Genomic DNA, 22,671 nt, shown 5'->3' with positions numbered 1-22,671 from the left:
GTTGGATACAACTTGGCAACAACAACAAAAGCTCTCTTCCTACTCCACCTTGTTAAAAATTAATTATTTCCAAGTGTTTATGTAAACAGAATGATCAAGATGTGTTAATTTTACATTTAGACTATATATTGAAGGCAGGCGAAGAGGACAACAGAGGATGAGATGGTTGTATGGCATCACTAACTTTATGGACATGAGTTTGAGCAAGCTCCAGGAGTTGGTGATGGACAGGGAAGCTTGGCATGCTGCAGTCCATGGGGTCACAAAGAGTCGGACACGACTGAGCAACTGAACTGAACTATATAGATATAGATATAGGAGAAAGAAGAACATATACATATTTGGCTAAAAGTCATCAAAATTATTCTTTAACAAATTGCACACATGCAGTGTATTTTCAAAGCACAGCTATAAAAATGTACTTTTCTAATTATTCTGATTCCTTTAATGTATCAAGAACCATGAAAATATTCATAACATTTACAATCAATATGTTAAAATCCTCCACTGTATAAAAAATTCTGCACTTTTAAAATGCACTTCTAGTCTGCTTTTAAAAGATCTTCTGTCAAACTTCCCTGGTGGCATGGTGGAGAATCTATCTGCCTGCCAATACAGGGGACATGCGTTCAATCCCTGGTCTGGGAAAATTCCACGTGCCATGGGGCAACTAAGCCCATGCGCCACAGCTACCAAGCCCGTGTGCTGCAACTCATGAAGCCCGAGTGCCTGGAGCCTGTGCGCCACGAGAGAAGCCACCGCAATGAGAAGCCCGAGCACCACAGTGAAGGGCAGTCACCAGTCACTGCAATTACAGAAAGTCTATGCAAAGCAACAAAGACCCAGCACAGCCAAATATAAAAAATAGTGAGTAAATAATAAATAAAATTTTTAAATGATTCAAAAAAATAACAAAAGATCTTATGTCTTCAGATACTCTTTAAAAAGGCTAAAACAACTGGATTTAATTATTTTGCTTTATTCAGTAGATTTCCAAATGAAGTTAAGCAATCTTTATCTTCATGGGACTACAAAAGTCAAAGTTGCTATTTCTAGCCAGTTTTCCCAATACCTCTCGTTATCACTGCTCCAAAATTCTTAAACCTCTCTTAAATAAGTTTTCTAATACTTAAATTATAAGAGGAGCCCTTTACAAAGATCCTAATTTCCTATATTACTATAACCAAGATTTCAATCTTAATTAACTTTGAGCTAACCTTCAGTCACTAAGAAAATTAGATTTAACTGAGGCAACCCAGCAACTACAGAAAAATGTCATTGATGGAAAAACCCAAATAAAATCAAAGTTCTCCAAAAAGGGAAAGCACAACTAGAGGAACTAGGTAGCTTAAATACTGAGCCACTAGTCTTACCATTACATTCATGACAAGGGACTAACCACCTAAGGTCTACGAAGAAACTCAGGCATCAGTTATTTCTTGAAACTGCCTGGAGAACTGGGCGGGGGACAACTGTCATTCTCAAAAGATGTGACCTCCGCCAAAAGGTTAAGTATTACTCTTTCAAGTCCTATGCCAAATGCTAAGGAATTTCAAAGACTAAAGTAAGATCTAGTCATTTCTTAAGAAGCCCATAATCTAAGAATTTACTTAAACTCTCACACTACTAGGTTTGGTCACAATAGGAAAAAAAAAAATTTTAAGCTAAAAACATCTTATTTTCTTAGTATAATACATGACCTCAAGTAACTTTTTCAGTTTTACCACTTACACTTCCAGTTTTACACCATTTTTATTTAAGGAAACTCTCTGTACATTACTTATTCAACAATATACCAATTAAAAAAAAAAAAAAAACCTTAAAAAAATGGTTATATTAAAAAAATGGAAAAAAAAAAAGGTAACTCATCAAATCCAAACTCAGGAAGTGCACTCCCCTTAAAACCCATTTAACATAAGGTTCCTTAGATACAATCTAAATTCTACAGAATTTCCATATCTTCAGTTTAAGACGCCTCTTTTTTTGCCTCGCTGTTTTTCCTTCATTCTTAAGAGTAAATGTTGAAACATGATTAACAAAGTGAAAGAACTCAGGGTAAAGACCCTGAGGACAGTCACTATCTATTTTTTCCCCTTTCTATAAGTTTGATTTACAGTGTTGTGTTCATTTCTGCTGTACAGCAAAGCGACTCAGTTATATGCATATACATTCTTTTTCATATTCCTCTCCATTATGGCTTATTACAGTACATTCAATAGTTCCCCATATTATCCAGTAGGACCTTGTGTTTTTCCCCTTCTTTTTTTAATTTTAGGGCTGAAGTTTTCCACAAGGATTAGCTTATATTGCTCCTTTCCCTATTTAGCCAATGGGAGAAAGAGCAGTTATGTGACAAGACCAAGATGAGCCTTAAGTAATAAGGTTTTTTGTTTGTTTTAAACTCAACTACGACAGAACTCAAATGAGCTTTGTCCCCTTCAACGCAAACACCTCAGAAGGTTGGCTATATATCCACTCCAACAGTGCTAGATTGCCACTGTTCAAAACTCTTATCTGAAAAAAAAAAAAAAAACAACTCTTCTTTGATAACTACCCTCAGAATCTATTGTACAACTTATTTTTCTTTTTATTGTACAACTTCTTAATGTCCTTATTAGTGGCAAATCTTTGCTTCTTGTGGACCTTCTTTAACATCCAAAGGTGATTCAGATTCAACTTGGTAAAGGAGGAAAATAATCTGAGTAATACTATATTTTAGTCAAAAACAAATGTGCGGCTTCCCTTGTGGCTCAGTAGTGAAAAATCTGCTTGCCAATGCAGGACATGGGCTCGATCACCAATCTGGGAAGATCCTGCACGCCATAGGGCAACTAAGCCTGTGGTACCACAACTGTTGAGCGTTATGCTCTAGGGTCTGGAAACCACAACTACTGAGCCTACGTGCCACAAATCCTGAAGACTGAGCACCCTAGAGCATGTGCTCAACAAGAGCACAAACAGTGAGAAGTGTGTGCACCACAACTAGAGTAAAGCCCACACAGCTATGAAGAGCCAGCACAGTCAAAAATAAATAAATTTTTAAAAAAATCAAATATGAATATGAAGTATTATTACAGAAATTTTACCTGTGCCTCTACCAACAATTTCAAAAGTTTCAAATCATATGAAGGATATCTTTTTGAATAATGAAAATTTTGTTTCACCATATATATGTATGAAGTATGATTTCCAGTAAACTTAAAAATCTGTATTCTAAGCTTTAAATCACTCTTCTATAAGGAATCACTAAATACTGTCCAACTTTTTGTGACTTTGCCAATATTATCTTATAAATGGCTATTTTCAATGAGATAATAAACATTCAATGTTTACAATCTGAATTACTATGTGAGTCACATAATCCAAATTATTTCAAGGGATTTATCCCTCAAATTAAGCATCAGCTATCCATGAAGCAAATATAGCAAAGCAGATAACTAAATAACTGTGAAATCTGACTTCCCTGGTGGCTTAGGCAGTAAAGCGTCTGCCTACAATGCAGGAGACCCAGGTTCGATCCCTGGGTCGGGAAGATCCTCTGGAGAAGGAAATGGCAACCCACTCCAATATTCTGGCCTAGAGAATCCCCTGGACGGAGAAGACTGGTTGGCTACAGTCCATGGGGTCTCAAAAAGTCGGATAGGACCGAGGGACTTCACCTTCACTTTCATTTTCTTTGTGAAACCTGAAAATCCAAATACACATAGACTGAAACTATGGCAATGATCTCAAGATGGCAATCATCTCAAGATCATAAAATGTATGAATATATGGCTTCTTCTGATGATTAACTTTTTAACATCTTATTTTGGAAGTTACAGATTCACAACATATATCTGCAAAGATAGTACACAGAAATCTATTTTTCACTAAATTTCCCCCAATGGCTGCGTCTTACATAATTATAGTCCCATATTAGAATGAGGAAATTGGACATTGGTACAATATATGAGTGCCGTTCTGCATCATTTTATGGTCTGTGTAGATCTGGGTAACTACCAACACAATTAAGATATAGAACTATTCCATTCACAAAGATCTCATGCTCCTCCTTCATAGTCACATCCACCTCGATCCCATAACCCAAACATCTCTAATCCCCCCTCCCTCCCCCCCACCCCTCCGCACTCACTGGTCTGTTTTAATCTTTATACTTTTGATATTTTAAGAATGTTAACTAAGTGGGACCATGTAACCTTTGAGATTGACTTTCTCACTCAGTGTAATCTTCATTCAAATTATTACATATATCAATAATTTTTTTAAAAGATGCTATAATAAAGATAAGGAATACCAGTTAAAACTCAACTGAAAAAAACAATAAAGTCTCAACTTTACACTGCTCAAGTTTCCTATGACATTTAAATATACTTGGGAAAAGTGTTGACATTATTTTAAAAGCATAAAGCAACACTGTATTAAGAAATTTAACTTCCTCTATGATCCAGTATGACTTCAAAGATGTTTACCATCATCTCTAATCCCAAAAGTAGTTTTTTAGATCTATATTTCTGAACTCTAGCAGCATCCCACTCTTCCCATAATGAAAAAGTTGCTATCGAAGGAGTCAGTTTGCTAATAAAAAAAAAAAAAATCCTTCTGAATTATGACTTGTTACTTTCTAATCCAAGTAGTCCAAGAACAACATCAAAATCCACTTCTTCAGCCAATTTAAGATTTATAAGCAGAAGTCATAATAATCTCCCTGAAATTTGAAGGAACAAATTACCCTTGTGACCTTGTACAATTTAAAATAAAAAGTTCCTTTTCAAAAAAAAAAATTAAAAAAATAAAAATAAAATAAAATAAAAAGTTCCTTTTCAAATGTTCCAAAAATTTTATTTATTTATTTACTTTTTTGACTACACCATGCAGCATGTGGGATCTGAGATCCCCAACCTGGGATCGAATCCGAAACCTCCTGCAGAGAAAGTACAGTCTTAACCACTAGGGAAGTCCGTCCATAAATTTTCTTAAAGCTCCATTTCTGTACCTTCAAACATTATCCAAAATGATAAAAGATCTCACCAAGAGAATAACAAAGGCTTTAGAATCAAGCAGTCTGATAATCCATCTTGATATTACAACTTCCTAGCTGAGGACCCCGAGCAAGTTAAATAAGCTCTGTGACTGTTTCTCTATATGCATGAGAGTAATAACAGCACACCTCACAGGAGAACTGTATGAAATATTCCATATAAAGTACATGGCACATAGTAAGTACTCAATAAATGTTAGACTAACACCTACATCACTGTGATAAGGATAGTAGCATGTATCTGCAATTAGACATAACATTCAGAGTTTTCCATGTTTTATATTACCCTGCCAATAAATTTACAACAGTAATTTACTGTGTTGTAACAAAAACATATTTATATTTGTTATTAAAACAAATCAATTAAAGGTGCTTAAAGTGGATATTCACTTTCTATGTTAAATACATATCCCCAAATCTGAATATTCCAATTCTTATATAGAGGAAAATTTATGTAAAATCAAACCCTAGCAATCCAAACTAAAATTTTCTCTTCAGTTAAGTATTTATCATCCCACAATTTCAGAATCAATTCATTTAAAGATACTTAAACATAAACTCAATTTCTCACTGAACGAAGCTGAAATGAATTAATTCTGTGCTGACAAAACACTTTCAAAGAGGTTCAGCTTAGTCTTATTCAGATATATATGTAGCGGTATATGATGAAACGTCCAAAAGAATTTCAGGAACATGAAAGAATTAAAAACTTTAAATATGACCTTTCAGCAAGATGGGATTTCTGTTGTCATAAATCCTGAATTTACAACTCTTCCTGTTATTTTTCCAAACTGTATTAGCAGAGGTGGGCCAATTTCTTAAGATAATCTCTTTTATTTCACATGTCTCCAACAGACAGATTCTTCTGGAACCTTACTTAGCCTAGGAACACTAACACTAAGTTGTAAAAATGGAGCAGAATGTTTAATCATGACAGACTGTGGTTATGTTGACCAATGCACTAACTGGCCTTAAAACTTTGATTTTAATTACCATTACAATTCTGTCAGTAACACCTACCCCTCACATTGCTGCACAAAGACTTTTATGAATATTCATAAAAGTTTTAAGGTTATCACTGTCCTAATACTTTTCCTTACTATCTGAAAGGTAATGACACTTCCTATAGTGCTTTGCGTTTGGTGTGTTCAATAATTATTGTTTACTAACACAAATCTCTGAAAAAGAGGAATCAACATGCAGCAAAAAAAAAAAAAAGTACTAAGGAAACAAATCCTTCATTCAAAAAGAAATAATTCTTACTGATCAAATTTAAGCACTGATGCTAGCATTTAAAAAAATTTTATCAGATGATTTCAATGGAAGGCTCTCTCACAGCTAAGTCACAAGTGCCACCTAGTTGATGGCAATTCTAAGACTTTCTGGACTTATTCCAAATTTGAGATGTGAAACTAGAAAAATATTCATCTTGGAATCAACTTAATATGGTAAAAGTATAATCTATGAAATACAGGAATGCTGCATTTGCCAGGGAGGCAGGCTGGGGACTAAAATTGCACTCAGTGTCCCAAATCAGTGGACATTAACCATGTTTCCATTTACAATGTTCCCTTAGCTCACCCAGCACTCAAGACAAATTCAGCTTCCAGAAAAGGGTACAGCTAAAAGTCCTAAGGGATATTCTTAAAGTCACTGAGAAAAAAATTTAAACTAAGAAAATTTTAACTGACTGAAAGACTTATAAAATTTTTTTTATAGTATTTTTTTACATCAAAGGAGTTTAATTGTTTTTAAAGCTGATGATTCAAATCCCTTAAAACAAGGATTCAGTTAACCCTCCTACATACAAACTAGTGTGTTCTGATTGTCTTTTGAAGGAAATTTATAAAGTTCTCAAAAGGATCCCTATGCCAAAAAGACAAAGCTCCTTAGAAAAATTGTTTCAATTATATATTAAAAATGTCAGAGTCATAAAATAGTTTTATGGGGCGGGGAGGGGTGACACGTGAACAATAGATTCCAGAACAAATGAAAATAATGTATGTCCTTTATCTTAACAATTACTATTCAAGAGTTTCTTTAATATAAAATGAAGTGTTACATTTGATAAAGAATATCCTATTAAGGAAAACTCTGAAAATATAACAAATGCTTCCTAAATTTTATCTGTTGGGAGTTATCCAAAAATGGAACACACCTGTATTTCATTCCCATAGATTACTGAATAAAATCAAAACTACAAAACCTGTAACACTTTAAGCATTCTCTAACACTTAAACTTAGATGTTACGCATATCATGAAAAAGTCACTCTTTCTGATCTCCAGACTCACTATCTTGTATTTATATAAATAATGCAGGAGTTACAAGGAGGTTCTATACAAAAGCAGCCACACTAAGTTGTGATCATTATCAGGAGTTATCTGAAAAGATAGTTGTTTCTAAAATAATAGGAGTAAACTTGTTAAAAGTCATTACTACTGCTCACATGATCAACAAGTTCCTCTTCCAGTAACATAATAGAATTCCAACTCGCTCCACATTAGCAAAATTAAGATCAGAAGTGTTTTGGGTATTCTAAATCATCTCCTACTTTGTGTTCTACAATGACTGCCCCCAGAGGAAAAATTTGAAGCAGCAAAGAAATTCACTCTGAATCAATGAGATCAAGAAACTGGACAAAGGACTCCCCTGGAGGTCCAGCGGTTAAAGCTCCTGGCTTCCAAAGCAGCATTACCAGGGTTTGATCCCTGGTGGGAGAACTAAGATCCTACATGCCACGCAGGGTGGCCAAAAAAATAAAATAAAATTTTTTAAATTAAAGAAACTGGACAAAAAGATAATGAGGCCAAAGAAGAGTTTCTAACATTCAGAAAATCGGACACAAGAAACTACTTTTGCCCATCATACATCTATATTCCTCTCGATCCCCAACCCAAGCTAAGAATCATACAGATTCAAGATATTTGAAAAATAAGTTGAAAAAACAAATTTGTGAAATACAGGTCTCACAAGTCTCTACTACAACAGATGCCACAGTTAAAACAGACTAGGGTCAACTATTTCATGATGAATAAGATCAGTTAGAAGTCTATTAATATGTAAAAGGTAAAGGAGTTAAATTATGAAAAATTTAAAATGACTGGCGGCCCCCTGCCTTTGGAAAATATAACACACCATAAAGAAAATAGTTTCATTTGAAAATAAATAAAATGTTCAAGAACCACCATTTGATCAAGGAGAATAGTAGTAGAGAAAGATCTGTGCCAACTTTTAACTGCAGCTGTAGTGGACACACTAAAAGCCTTGTTTCACAAAGGCAGTGAAATAAAAAACAATGGTTTTAAACCTGTCACCAGTGTTAACTGCTCAGAACCATAAATTTGCCTTTTCCAATGAAGGACTTTGGAATAAAAAGCCATTTAATAAAGAAAAAAAAGCAGAAGAGAACAAAACTGAACAAAATTCTCACATAAGACTAAAACACTAAATCTGTTTAAGAATTTTCATATATTTTTTACATATCACAAAACTAAAAAAAAAAATCTAAAACATACAACAAAACGAGATTCTTTTTAAATAAGACTGAAATTTAAAAAGCAGTTAATCTAAATCAGTGCATGCTTCAAGGAATCCTCCTTCCATATTACCTATGCCAAACTGAGAGGGTTCACCACACTCCGTTCTCAATTACCTGAGCAAAACTATTACCATTTTAAACCCTTTATTTCCTCTGTTTGTTGTTTGTTTTTAATGCACTGCATAGGATTAAGATAATTCTAGCTAGTAACCATTTATCCTGACAAGCGATTGTCCCAATTAATGATACTTTTAGGAAATTAAACTTCATTTCACTAAAGTTAGCCAGTGGATTTTGCAAGTATTTTCCTCTGCAGAGTACAGTGTATGGTTGGTATATACAGTATTCTAAAAACTAAATGCATGCTTTTAACCAGGTATTAAGTGACTATCACAGACATGAATGGTAAACATTCCCCAATCAATTCTTCACATTTTCTACAAAACAGACCCAATTTCAAGCCTGAAACTGAGGCTTCTACCTTTAGAAGAGTAGAAACTAAAGTAATTGGGCAGTCCTTAAAAATACACGTAACTACATGACTAAGATACTCATTTAAAACTTATGCCAAGATAGCCCCTCCCTTCAAAACAAACTAAGACTGACTCACAGACCTATTTTACTTAAATTTGGAAATTAAAAAAAATTAACTTAAAAGAATTCCTAAGCACTCATTTCCTCTCTGTCCCCCACCATTTAAAACTTCGACCTTCAATCTGTGGTTTTCCCCTTAAAAAATGGTTAAATAAAAACAAAAACAAAAGACCCCCAATATCTCCAACTATGTATTTGGGAATTGAAAAAACTACTGGATTCAGGAATGATAAAAACCACTGTTCTAACATCCTGGAAAACAATAAAAAGTGTATCTACAGTCGCTAAGGAGAAGTCCTACTTTGTGAAACCATCCCACCGCAGATGATACTTATCACCTGTGAAACCACCCCCCTCCCCGTTTGCTAGAGTTAGCCATCTGAGCTAAAGGTTTCAATTTTGTCTCCCTGAAGTCGGAAATTATCAATCTCCCTACATAACATGTTCTGCCCTCAGTGGATATTTCTACACGGGAGGCCGGGGGCCGGGGAAGGCGGGGGTGAGTGCAGTAAAGTTGGTGGCACGGTGAGGACAAAGGGCATTTTGAAACAGCACTGAAGTAAATAGAAAATGAGGACAGAAAAAGGGCTAAATTCGAGTTCCCTCAAGTGGCTGATGGCAAGAAAACGGAGGCGCCCTTGTTTACCACCCCTAGGGTCCTATTCTCCATTACCACCCACTGGAATGCGAAGTTGGAACCACCACTATATGCAAGAAGCCCTCAAATGCCCAAAATGTCAGGTCAGTAGGCAGCCTCTGGAATGACAGGCCGATACCCCTCCCCCACCCTCCTAACCCCCACCCCCACCCCCACCCCCAAAAAAGGTCCAATCCCATAAGTGCAGGTCACTCTGCCCTCTGGGGTAGTTCCAGCCGGCGCAGAGATGGTTCTGATGGGAGGCCGTGGGGGACAGACCACCCTTCTCTCCGTACACCCTCGGCGGGGGAAACAAAACAAAGACCTCCCCCCTCCTCCTCCGGTAGCCACTACCCTAGCCACAGAGGCTTTCCTATTTCCCGGTGCAGGCTGGCCTCCCGCCCCCGCCCCCATGACAAAGAAAAGGCACCGGGTGAGCAAGCGAGGCCTTCCTGCCTCCACGGATGGGGGGAGGGGGCTGCCGGGGTGAGGAGCCCCCTCCGCTCCCCCACGCTCCCACTCTCGGCCGGGAAAACAGCCGAAAACCGCGGCCTCCGCCGAGGGAAGCCTGGTCTGAGAAGGGGTGGGGGTACCTTGAAGTAGCCGCCTTCGTAGAGCGTGTTAGGGGGTCCGAAGATGGCAACCTCCCAGTTGTAGAGGTCGGATTCATCCACCAGGGTGATCCGGAAGCCCTCCACCGGTTCCTCCTGCAGGGATTTCAGCTCGAGCATCAGGGCCTTCTGCGAACTGGTCATCTGCTGCTGGGCCATCGCGGCGGCGGCGGCGCCGGGCCGGGGCCCCAGTCCTCACGCACCAGCCGGGCCGGACCAGGCCCCTCCCCTCCGCTCGCCCTCTGCCGGGCCGCTCCGGGCCCCTGTCTTCACACACCCGGCGGCCCGGACCAGGCCCCACACGGCCCGTGGGCCGGCCCGGTTCCTCCTCACACACGACGCGGGCCGGGCCGGGCCCTTCTCCTCACACTCGGGCAGGGGTGGGGGGAGGGGTGGAGAGAGTTAAAAGAAATTCGCTCCGCGTCTCGGGCCTCCCCCCCCCGGAGGGGGCCTCAACTTGATGGGGGGGGGGGGGAGAAGAGATGGAAGCGGAGGAAGGCGGCGAAAGGCCGGCGACGGTGAGGAGACCGGGCCGGGATGGCCCGGGAGCGCCGCGCTCGCTCGCTCTCTTGTTCTCCTCAGGGGCCGCCGGGGCCGAAGGGCGCGCGGGGCCGAAGGGCGGGGGAAGCGCGACACGCGGGGGTCTCGCGGCTGCGGCGGCGGCGGCGGCGGCGGCGGCTGCGCGGGGGGAGGGGCGACGGCGGAGAGGAGGAGGAGAAGAGCGAGAGCGCCTCGCGCCGCGGGAGCGACGAAACCGAGAAGAAGGAGGGAGGGAGGAGGGCGCGCGTCGGGAGGGAGGGCGGCTTTTGGCGGAGGGAGGCTCTAGGCGGCGAGCGGCCCGACGCGCCGCGCATGCGCGCGCCCCGCCCTCCTCTCCCTCCTCCCCCCTGTTCCCCCCCCCCCCCTCCTCCTCCTCCCACGTCCCCGCCTCCTCTCCGCCTCCCCGCCTCCTCTCCGCCGCCCCGCCAGGTGGCGGCGCTTTGTGACGCTGGCGCGCGTCCCCCGCCCTTAAAGGGCCGAGCGGCTGTTGGGGGTAGCGGTGGGGGCCGGGGTTTGAGGATGGCCCCTGGAGATGCCTTTGGCCACAAAATGACGGTTGTGCGGCTTGACGCTACGTTTCCAAAGGCGCGCCCGGGAAGGGACCTCTGTCCTAGAGCTGTCATCGCCCTCCTCCCCCTACTTGTATCCTCAGGCCTCCCGCAGTTGTCCTCCTAAGAGTCCTGATCTTCTGCAGGCCTAGCGTCCCCTCCCCAGCCCGCCATGACACACGGTCTGTCGTCCAGCACTCAGTAGGTTCTTGACAAGGATGTCCTGACAGTGCGGGTTTTGTCGGTGGGAACAACCGTCCTGACATTTCCTCAGGTCCAGTCCTCATGCCATTGTGTCCTTGGAGAGCAGCATGTTACCAACTTAGGGGGTTGAAGTGCAGTTTCCCATCCGAGAAATGGGGAAAGCAGATAGGTCAGTTTCTACTTCCCTTCTTAACTACAAAGAGGAAGTTGTGGGAAATAAAAAGAGAAATAATCATACAGACTGAACCTGGGTTCCTGGCCCTTTCTGTGTGATTTGGAACAAATGCTGTGGCTAATCTCCATTTACCCATTTGTAAAATGAGGTACTTGGTTGAACTTTGACCCCCTACAGATCTTAGAGCTGGAGCTGTTTTAAAATAATCATGACTGAAGTGAGATGTGGCAATGGACTGCAGTCCCCATAATTTAGGCCCTGTTTCTCTTTGGAAGCCCTGTCCTATGAAAACTGAACGTTTTCTAGAAAAGCCAGGATACTGTGAGTACCACATACTTAGAATTCTGGGATCAGAAACATCCCTGGTTCCAATCCTGGCTCCACCATTTATATTATATTACCTCTTCCTTTTTCATCAGCTTCTGTAAAAGAGGTTAATTATACCTAATATATAAACAATTATAAAAATTAAATGAAATCATCCATGTACAGAGTTTAGCACAATGACCAACATATGGTAAATGCTCCATAAGTAGGAACTTTAAGAAAAAAAAACTTTTTTTAAGGCATAGCTATATTCTGGATACCACCCCCTCCATTTTTTAATAGACTTAAAAAAAAAAAAACAGAAAATAGTACAGATAATTTCCATATACCTGGCATCCAATTTCCCCTTATTAACATCTTACATTAGTATAGTACATTTATAACAATTAATGAACCAATGTTGATATATTATTAACTAAAATCTTAGTTACTCACATTTCCTTAGATTTTACCTAATGTCCCTATTCTGTTCCAGGATCCCATCCTAGAAACTATATTTAGTTTTCATATTTTATTAAGGCTTGTCTTGACTAAGAAAGTTTCTCAGACTTTCCTTGTTTTTGATGACTTTGAAAGTTTTGAATAGTACTGGTCAAGTATACTTTAGAATATCCCTCAGCTAGAATTTGTGATGTTTTTCTCATGATTAAACTGGAGTTTGGGGAGAGATCCTGGGGTTTCCCAGGTGGCTCAGTGGTAAAGAATCCTAATCTGCCTGCCAATGCAGGAGATGCTGGTTCAATCCCAGGTCAGGAAGATTCCCTGGAGGAGAAAATGGCAGCCTACCCCAGTATTCTTGTCTGGAAAATTCCATAGACAGAGGAGCCTGGCTGGCTACAGTCTATGGGGTCGCAAAGAGTCAGATATGACTGAGCAACTCAGCATGCCCACAGGGGAAGAGATCCCAGGAGAAAAATATTTTCATCGCATCATATCAAGAGCACATAATATCAACATGACTGTGTTGATATGCTGATATTGACCTCAATCACCTGGCTCACCTAGTGTGTCAGGTTTCTCCACTGTAAAGTTACTCTTTTTAGCTCGTTTCTGTCCTCTTAAGAAGGAAGTCACTATGCACTATCCACAAGGAAAGAGCCCTTTCATTTTATTGTTGGTGTTATTTTTTCCTCAGACACAAAGCCTCAGTATTTTAAATAATCATTCCTTAGCTCCCAACTCTATTCTCTTGGTCTTGAGGCCAAACTTCACTGGCATTAGAGCGCATCTTAGTCAAAGGATGGAGTATGACTGTTTTTGACTTCTCCTCCTCCCCCCACTCCATTTAAAGACAAAAAGATTGCTGACCTGGAAATGTGGGTGATGATGTTGACACTTTTAATAGCAAGGCTATGAGTAGACAAATAGGCAGAAAGTTCATCTTCAAAGCATTTCACCCACATAAACTCATCACAGCCTCACCCTGACCCAGAAGATGGCAGATTCCTAGTCTTAAGTCACTGGAACATACACCTGGCACCCAGACCAAATACCGCTCCCTGGACTCAAATCAACTCACAAACTCATGCTAAGTATTCACAATGCCATGTCCCTAAGATGGGTGACTAATAAACATATACCTATCAAGGAAGCTCACAGCCTAGTGTCTTAATGAGCTGTCTAAAGACTCCATCCTCAGGTCAGAGGAAGTCAAATTCCACAGGACTTGTATCATGCCTTTTTACCTTAGCAGGTGAGACATTGTTTATTAGTAGGTTGCAACTGTGTGTTATTCATCCCTGGATCCTCAGCAACTAGGACACTCTCTGACACAAAATAGATACTAAGTAGTTGTTCTCAAGGGCCCACAACCAAAGGCAGGAAGATAATCAGTAACAACAACAATAACAACAATGAATCACAAATTAAGCCTCACCCTCCACCCCTGCAGTCTAATAGGGTCTCTCAGACACATAGTAGGTGTCCTGTTCTGTAAGGACAACGGGTCTTGCTCATATCCATATCAGTTCAGTCCCTCAGTTGTGTCTGCCTCTTTGCGACCCCATGGACTGAAGCACGCCAGGCTTCCCTGTCTCTTACCAACTCCTGGAGCTTGCTCAAATTCGTGTTCATCGAGTCAGTGATACCATCCAACCATCTCATCCTCTGTCATCCCCTGCTCTTCCCACCCTCAATCTTTCCCAGCATCAGGGTCTTTTCCAATGAGTGGGTTCTTCTCATCAGTTGGCCAAAGTATTGGAGTTTCAGCTTCAGCATCAGTCCTTCCCAAATTAAAGTACTGATTTCCTTTAGGATTGACTGTTTTGATCTCCTTGCAGTCCAAGGGACCCTCAAGAGTCTTTTTCAACACCACAGTTCAAAAATATCAATTTTTTGGTGCTCAGCCTTCCTTATTGTCAAACTCTCACATCCATACATGACTACTGGAAAAACCATGGCTTTGACTAGATGGACCTTTGTTGGCAAAGTAATGTCCCTGCTTTTTAATATGCTATTCAGGTTTGCCATTGTTTTTCTTCCAAAGAGCAAGCATCTTTTAATTTCATGACTTCAGTCACCATCTGCGGTGATTTTGGAGCCCAAAAAAGTAAAGTCTGTCACTGTTCCCATTGTTTCCCTATCTATTTACCATGAATTGATGGGACCGGATGCCATGATCTTAGTTTTCTGAATGTTGAGTTTTAAGCCAGCTTTTTTACTCTCCTCTTTCACTTTCATCAAGAGGTTCTTTAGTTTTTCTTTGCTTTCTGCCATAAGAGTGGTGTCATCTGCATATCTGAGGTTATTTCTCCCAGCAACCTTGATTCCAGCTTGTGCTTCATCCAGCCCAGCATTTCACATGGTGTGCTCTGCATAGAAGTTAAATAAGCAGGGTGACAATATACAGCCTTGATGTACTCCTTTCCCGATTTGGAACCAGTCTGTTGTGCCTTGTCCAGTTCTAACTGTTGCTTCTTGACCTGCAGACAGATTTCTCAAGAGTCAGGTCAGGTGGTCTGGTATTCCCATCTCTTGAAGAATTTTCCACAGTTTGTTGTGATCCACACAGTCTAAAGCTTTGGCCTAGTCAATAAAGCAGATGTTTCTCTTGCTTTTTTGATGATCCAACGGATGTTGGCAGTTTGATCTCTGGTTCCTCTGCCTTTTCCAAATCCAGCTTGAACATCTGGAAGTTCATGGTTCACATACAGCTGAAGCCCAGCTTGGAGAATTTTGAGCATAATTTTGCTAGTGTGAGTGCAATTGTGTGGTAGTTTGAACATTCTTTGTCATTGCCTTTCTTTGGGATTGGGATGAAAACTGACCTTTTCCAGTCCCATGGCCGCTGCTGAGTTTTCCAAATTTGCTAGATTATTGAGTGCAGCACTTTAACAGCATCGTCTTTTAGGATTTGAAATAGCTCAACTGGAATTCCATCACCTCCACTAGCTTTGTTTTTATTTTTATTTTTTTTTTTTAGCTTTGTTTTTAGTGATGTTTCCTAAGGCCCACTTGACTTCATATTTCAGGATGTCTGGCTCTATGTGAGTGATCACACCATCGTGGCTATCTGGGTCATGAAGATCTTCTTTTGTATAGTTCTTCTGTGCATTCTTCCCACCTTTTCTTATTATCTTCTGCTTCTGTTAGGTCTATAGCATTTCTGTCCTTTATTGTGCCCATCTTTGCATGAAATGTTCCCTTGGTATCTCTAATGTTCTTGAAGAGATCTCTAGTCTTTCCCATTCTATTGTTTTCCTCTATTTCTTTGCATTGATCACTGAAGAAGGCTTTCTTTTCTTATCTGTCCTTGCTCTTCTTTGGAACTCTGCATTCAAATGGGTATATCTTTCCTCTTCTCCTTTGTCTTTAGCTTCTCTTCTTTTGTCAGCTATACATAACCGTATTCAAGCTACTATAATGTTTGGCTACTTTACAGCACAAAGAATGAATGTCAGAAACAGCTTTCTAGAGCTTTCTTAGTTTCATGACAGGTAGCAGCAAAGATTGACTTGACTGACTGGTGCCCTCTGGTGGCAAAGAAAACAGGACATTTATCCCTAGTTTCTTTGGCATCACCTAGTACTCTTTCTAGCCAGGGCTCCTCTAAAGAATCTATTACCTTTCTTATAAAGACAAGAGATGTGGAAATAAGTAAGAGGGAGGGTTTTTGCTTTATAAAAGTTAATTCTGACTGTACAGAATAACTTTTTTTTTCTTTTTTTTGCCGCACTGCATGGCACTGCAGCCATGAAATTAAAAGATGTTTACTCCTTGGAAGAAAAGCTATGACCAACCTAGGTAGCATATTTAAAATCAGAGACATTACTTTGCCAACAAAGGTCCATATAGTCAAAGCTATGGTTTTTCCAGTAGTCATTTATGGATGTAAGAGTTGGACTATAAAGAAGCTGAGTGCCGAAGAATTGATGCTTTTGAACTGTGGTGTTGGAGGAGACTCTTGAGAGTCCCTTGGGCTGCAAGGAGATCAAACCAGTCAATCCTAAAGAAATCAGCCCTGAATATTCATTAAAAGGACTGATGCTGAAGCTGAAACTCCAATACTTTGGCCACCTGATGCGAAGAACTGACTCACTTGAAAAGACCATGATGCTGGGAAAGATTGAAGGTGGGAGGAGAAGGGGACGACAGAGGATGAGATGGTTGGATAGCATCACTGACTCAAAGTCAGCATCACTGACTTTCATGGCTACAGTGCCATGCAGTGTGGCAAAAAAAAAAAAAAAAAAAAAATTCTGTAAAGTCAGAATTTACTTTTCTAAAGCAAAAACCCTCCCTCTCATTTATTTCCACATCTTTTCTCTTTGTAAGAAAGGTAATAGATTCTTTAGAGGAGCCCTGGCTGGAGAGTACTAGGTGATGCCATAGACACATGAGTTTGAGTAAGCTTTGGGAGTTGGTGATGGACAGGGAAGCCTAGCCTGCTGCAGTCCATCGGGTTGCAAAGTCAGGCACGACTGAGTGACTGAACTGAACTGCATGGCTTTTGGGAAATTGTTTCCCTGGTCAGGGATTGAACCTGGACCATTCAGTGAAAGCCCAGAATCTTAATCACTAGGCCACCAAGGAACTCCCTAGAATGACTTTTTTAAAGAGGCCACTATTTTGTTTCATTTTGCATATGTTAATACATGTAAGTCTTAAATGGTGCTTCTAAGGAGGCACAATCTTCCTTTAAAAACAACAGCTAAGATTTGCTATGCATCAGTATGTGACAGGCTCTCCACATGTGGTAAATCTCACTTAATTCTGACAAAAATCCACGACATGATCATTACTAGAAATATCTAGGGCTGTCCTGGTGGCTCAGACAGTAAAGAATCTTCCTGCGATGCGGGAGACCTGGGTTCGATTCCCGGATTGGGAAGATCCTCTGGAGAAGGGAATGGCAACCCATTCCAGTATTCTTGCCTGGAGAATCCCCTGGACAGAGGAACCTGGCAGGCTACCGTCTGTAGGGTCACAGTGAGTCACATCTGACTGAGCGAGCAACTAACACACAGAGAAATATCCAAGGCTTAGGGATGTTAAGACAATTACTCAAGGTGAAACAGGAGAGAAGGGGGCAAGGCACAAGCTTTAAAAGAATGATGTAGCCCAAGGACATGATATAAACTGACTAGAACCAAATGGGTCCAACGTAGTGGATAAAGCAAGTTCCACTACACATTGAGCCTCAGTATACACTCATTGTAACATATCTGCAAGCTAAATGACACTCCCATGGGCGCCATGAAACTTTAAGGCCGACCATTAAAGACCAAAAAGTGGGTGGTGGACCAATTCCTGGAAATCTTTGCCCCTTCCCTAAAATAGTTGGGATAATCCTCCTGCTCATTAGCCTATGAAATTACCCAGACTGTAAAAGCTAACCACATCATATTTTGAGGTCAGTCTCATATTTTGAAGTGGTCTACCCTCTGTCTATAGAGTGTGTGTCTCTCTCTAAATAAATCCACTTCTTACCTATCATTTTTTTGCTCATAATTCTTTCTGTGATGAGCTTCATTAAGTCCTGAAATCAGGTGTGTGATATTGGTAGGAAGACTGTGGGGTCTGGCCATGTTTGAGCCCTGGTACATGGGTTCAAGTCCTAATGTGAGGTGAATAGTTTTAAAGGTAACCCAGTGAGTGACTGGTAGAACCTGAACTTGAACCTTGGCCATCCCACTTTGGTGTGACTGCTCGTAGCCACCTTGCTGTTCCTAGTCTAATGTGCCCACAGCAATCTGTACATATATGCTCTACTGCAACTGTTTGTTTACATCTTTCTCTCAGCCTCTAAGGTGCTCCTAAGAAAGAGACATTCATGGAGGAGGAAATGGCAATCCATTACAGTATTCTTGCTTGGGAAATCCCATGGACAGAGGAGCCTGGTGGGATATAGGCCATGGGGTTGCAAAAAAGTCAGATATGACTTAGCAACTAAACAAGACCATGCTAACAATATTTCCAAGAGTATAGGATATTTTCTTACCTCTGTCATTTCTTTAAAAATAGCATTAAAAAAAGATAAAATTATTTTGCCCAAACATTGTTAATAAAGAAAAAGTAGCTAAAAATTATTATATTAAAAAATTATTATATATCCAGGGCTTCTCTGAAAGACAAACATTTTACATTGGCTTCTAATTTTATTTTATTTTATTTATTTATTTTTTTAATTTTTTTTTTATTAGTTGGAGGCTAATTACTTCACAACATTTCAGTGGGTTTTGTCTTCTAATTTTAATTGCTTATTTTATAAACATGACTTTGGTTGATCTTGGACATAAAACAAATTTGATTTTCCTTAATGCTGTGATTTAGATATTTCCCACATTGAGCAAATAATAAAATTTGTATTTATATTTTTTTAAAGTCATTCACTCATTCAACAAATATTTATTGACTGCCTGCTATATGGCAGGCCCTGTGCTTAATCCCAAGGATACAGTAGTGAATGAGACAGAAATGACCGAGTTCTGCACTCAAAGAGTTTATATTCTAGTGGTTAAGACAGAAACAGACAAAAGCAAATAATTAGTAGACAAATAAGATTATTGCATGTTTTGGTGAGTACTAATGAAGGTGATTAAAGTGGGCAGCCAAGACTGAAACCACCGGGGTGGATGCAATGTTAAATGGAGACAGGGTCAGAAGAAACCTCTCTGAGGTTATGTTTAAATGAATACAGGGATCATCAGCCTGTGAAATGTAAAGGCAAGAGCATTATTCCAGATTTCTGGCTTGTGATCATTATGTCTTATTTATCTTTCTCCTTGACATAGTACAGGCCTTGATGTTGTGGAATGAAAAGTTGACTAATCTCTGGCCCTTTTGGTCTTTCTCAGACTTCCAGGATGGCATATCCTCCCTTGATCAGTTCAAACTCAAGTCATACTTCTGGACTCAGCGCCAGTCCAATCTCCTCCAGGAAACCTTACTTAACAATCAAAATACTCATCAACTATAAAGAAGGAAATTTTGCCATTTGGGACAACATGGGTGAACACTGAGGGAATTACACTAAGTGGAATAAATCAGAGAAAGATTTATGTCTGGGAGTCCCTGATGGCTTAGCAGTTAGGATCCAAACTTTCACTGCCATGGCCTGGGCTCACTCTCTGATCAGGGAACTGAGATCCTGTAAGCTGCATGGCCTGGTCAGAAAGAAACAAACACTGTAGTATCTCACTGACATGCAGGATCCAGAAAAGTCGGACTCAGAAACAGAAAGTAGATTGGTGTTTGCCAGGCCCTGGCCGGTAGGGGAAAAGAGATATTGGTTAGAGGGTACCAACTTCCAGTTACAGAGGAATAAGTTCTAGGGATCTAGTGTACAGCATGATGACTATAGTTTAAAATATTGTATTGTAGACAGCATATTAAAAACAGGGACATTACTTTGCCAACAAAGGTCGATCTAGTCAAGGCTATGGTTTTTCTAGTAGCCATGTATGGATGTGAGAGTTGGACTATAAAGAAAGCTCAGCACCAAAGCATTGATGCTTTTGAACTGTGGTGTTAGAGAAGACTCTTGAGTGTCTCTTGGACAGCAAGGAGATCCAACCAGTCCCTCCTAAAGGAAATCAGTCCTGAATATTCATTGGAAGGACTGATGCTGAAGCTGAAACTCCAATACTTTGGCCACCTGATGCAAAGAACTGACTCATTTGAAAAGACCCTGATGCTGGGAAAGATTGAGGGTGGGAGGAAAAGGGGATGACAGAGGATGAGATGGTTGGATGGCATCACTGACTCAACAGACGTGAGTTTGAGTAAACTTTGGGAGTTGGTGATGGCCAGGGAGGCCTGGCGTGCTGCAGTCCATGGGGTCTCAAAGAGTTAGACATGACTGAATAACTGAACTGAATACTTGAAAATAGCTATAAGAGTAGATCTTAAATGTTCTCATCAAAACAACAAATGGTAATTAGGTGAGGTGAAGGATATGTTAAATGTGTTAACTAATCTTACTGAGGTAACCATTTTGCAATATGTGTGCAACAAGTCATCACATTGTACAACTTTAACAGTTATATTTCAATTTTATCTCAATAAGGCTGTGAAAAAAAAATCAAAACATTGGTAGCAAAGAAGCTGGTAAGCTCAAAAGTCCAGGACAAGAAAGCAAGATAGAGTAGGGAAATTCCCAAGTAGTTCCGTATGGCTGGGCCTTAATATTTGAAGGAGACAATGATGACAGACAAGGTTGAAAGGTTGACAGTGGTCACATCATTCAGTCAGTAAACACATACTGAGGATGTACAGTGTACTGGGTATTGGACATGTACACCTGATCCTTGTTTTCAAACTCACGGTCAAGGATGAAGAGATAGACAACTGATAACGAAAAATTGTTTTTAAAAGTGCTAAAAAAAAAAAAAAAAGGAATCAATTGGGTGAAGAGATAAGGGAAAACATATTTCAGGTTGGGTGATCAATGAAGGCCTAACTATAGACATGTTGTTTACACTGAAAGCTGTGGGATGAAATGGAAAAATTTTCAGAGAAGCATTCCAGGCAGAGCAAACAGCTTGGCTCAAGTCTCTGAGATAAGAAAGAACTTGATACAACCAAGGAATTGAAAGAAGGTGGATATTGCTGGAGCTCAGTGATGAAGGGGTAGAGTATTGAGAAAAAAGATGGGTAGTGAGTGAGGGAATATATTGATCATGGCCTTGGAGAAATCTGTATTTCATTCATTCATTCATTTCATTCATTCTAAGTGCAATTGGTAGCCAACCACTGATAAGTTTTTAAGAGGAGCGTGACATGATAGGGTTTCAGTTGCAGAATACTCATTCTGGCAAGCATGTGAAAATATATTGAAGAAGGACAAGACCACTTTTGTAAAATTCCTTTAAAAGCATTGCATAAGCTAACCTATGCTATTAGAAGTCAGGCCAGTGGTTATTTTTCCAGGGTGGTGACTAAAAGGCAGCATGAGGGGAGACTGGAAAGGTGCAGAAAATATTCTTTTCTTTTAAATTAAAATTTATTTTGTGTTTAGTTTTGGCCTCACTGGGTCTTCGTTAGTGGTCCTGGGTTTTCTCCTGTTGCAGTGAGCAGGTTCTAGTCTTCATTGTGGTGCATGGACTTATCATTTTGGTGGCTTCTCGGGTTGTGGAGTACTGGCTCTAGAACATGTGGGCTTCAGTAGTTGTGGCTTGCGAGTTCTAGAGTTCGAGCTCAGTAGTTAGGGTGCACATGCTTAGTGGCTCCGTGGTGTGTGGGATCTTCCTGGACCAGGAATTGAACCTGTGTCTCCTGAATTGGCAGGCAGATACTTAACCACTGGGCCACAAGGGAAGTCCCTGCTTTTTCTTTTTCTTTTTCTTTTTTTTGTGAGTTGAGTACATATGTATGTTTAGTTTGTGACTATCCAAGGTGTATCCTTGAGGTATGTGAATTTTTCCATATGTGTGTTGTGCATGGGTGCTCAGTGGTGTCTGACTCTGCGACCACATGGATTGTAGCCCGCCAGGTGCCTCTGCCCATGGAATTTTCCAGGCAAGAATACTGAAGGGGGGTTCCCATTTCCTACTCCAGGAGATCTTCCTGACACAGGGATTGAACCCAGATCTCTTATGTATTTTGCCTTGGCAGGCAGAGTCTTTACCACTGCACACTTCAACAAAAAAGATTTAAAGAAAAAGCTATCGAATGAAACTATGCTATATTCTTCAAAACTGTTGTTAGGGGGAAAAATGGACTTCCCTGGCAGTCCAGCAGTTAAGATTCTGCATTTCCCATGCACGGGGCAAGGGTACCATCCCTGATCAGAGAACTAAGATCCCACATGCTGCACAGCGTGGCAAAACCAAAAACCAACACATCCACACACACAACAAAAAACAAAAAAGGGAGAGAATATGTTCCAGATTAATTCACACTGAGAGGGAAAAAAAAGATGATGCCTAAATAGATGCCTGATCCTGAACCAGGAGATAAAACTCTACTATGTAAAGGGTATTATTGAAATAACTGGCAAAGTGTGAATATGGGCTTTA

At 40.4% G+C, this 22,671-nt stretch overlaps 1 protein-coding gene across 1 annotated transcript in view; it reads right to left on the bottom strand.

The window, feature by feature from the left end:
- UBE2R2 (ubiquitin conjugating enzyme E2 R2) overlaps positions 1 to 11,188 on the bottom strand; it is a 94,546-nt gene extending 83,358 nt beyond the window's left edge. The window contains exon 1 of the mRNA XM_065946605.1: positions 10,403 to 11,188. Coding sequence (XP_065802677.1) covers positions 10,403 to 10,579 — 177 coding nt within the window. The 5' untranslated portion in view covers positions 10,580 to 11,188. The remainder of the gene's footprint in view (positions 1 to 10,402) is intronic.
- Between the last annotated feature and the right edge of the window lie 11,483 nt (positions 11,189 to 22,671).

Source organism: Muntiacus reevesi, chromosome 10, assembly GCF_963930625.1.
Source record: "Muntiacus reevesi chromosome 10, mMunRee1.1, whole genome shotgun sequence".
Taxonomy (NCBI): Eukaryota; Metazoa; Chordata; class Mammalia; order Artiodactyla; family Cervidae; genus Muntiacus; species Muntiacus reevesi.
This window is presented reverse-complemented; position numbering and strand designations above follow the sequence as displayed.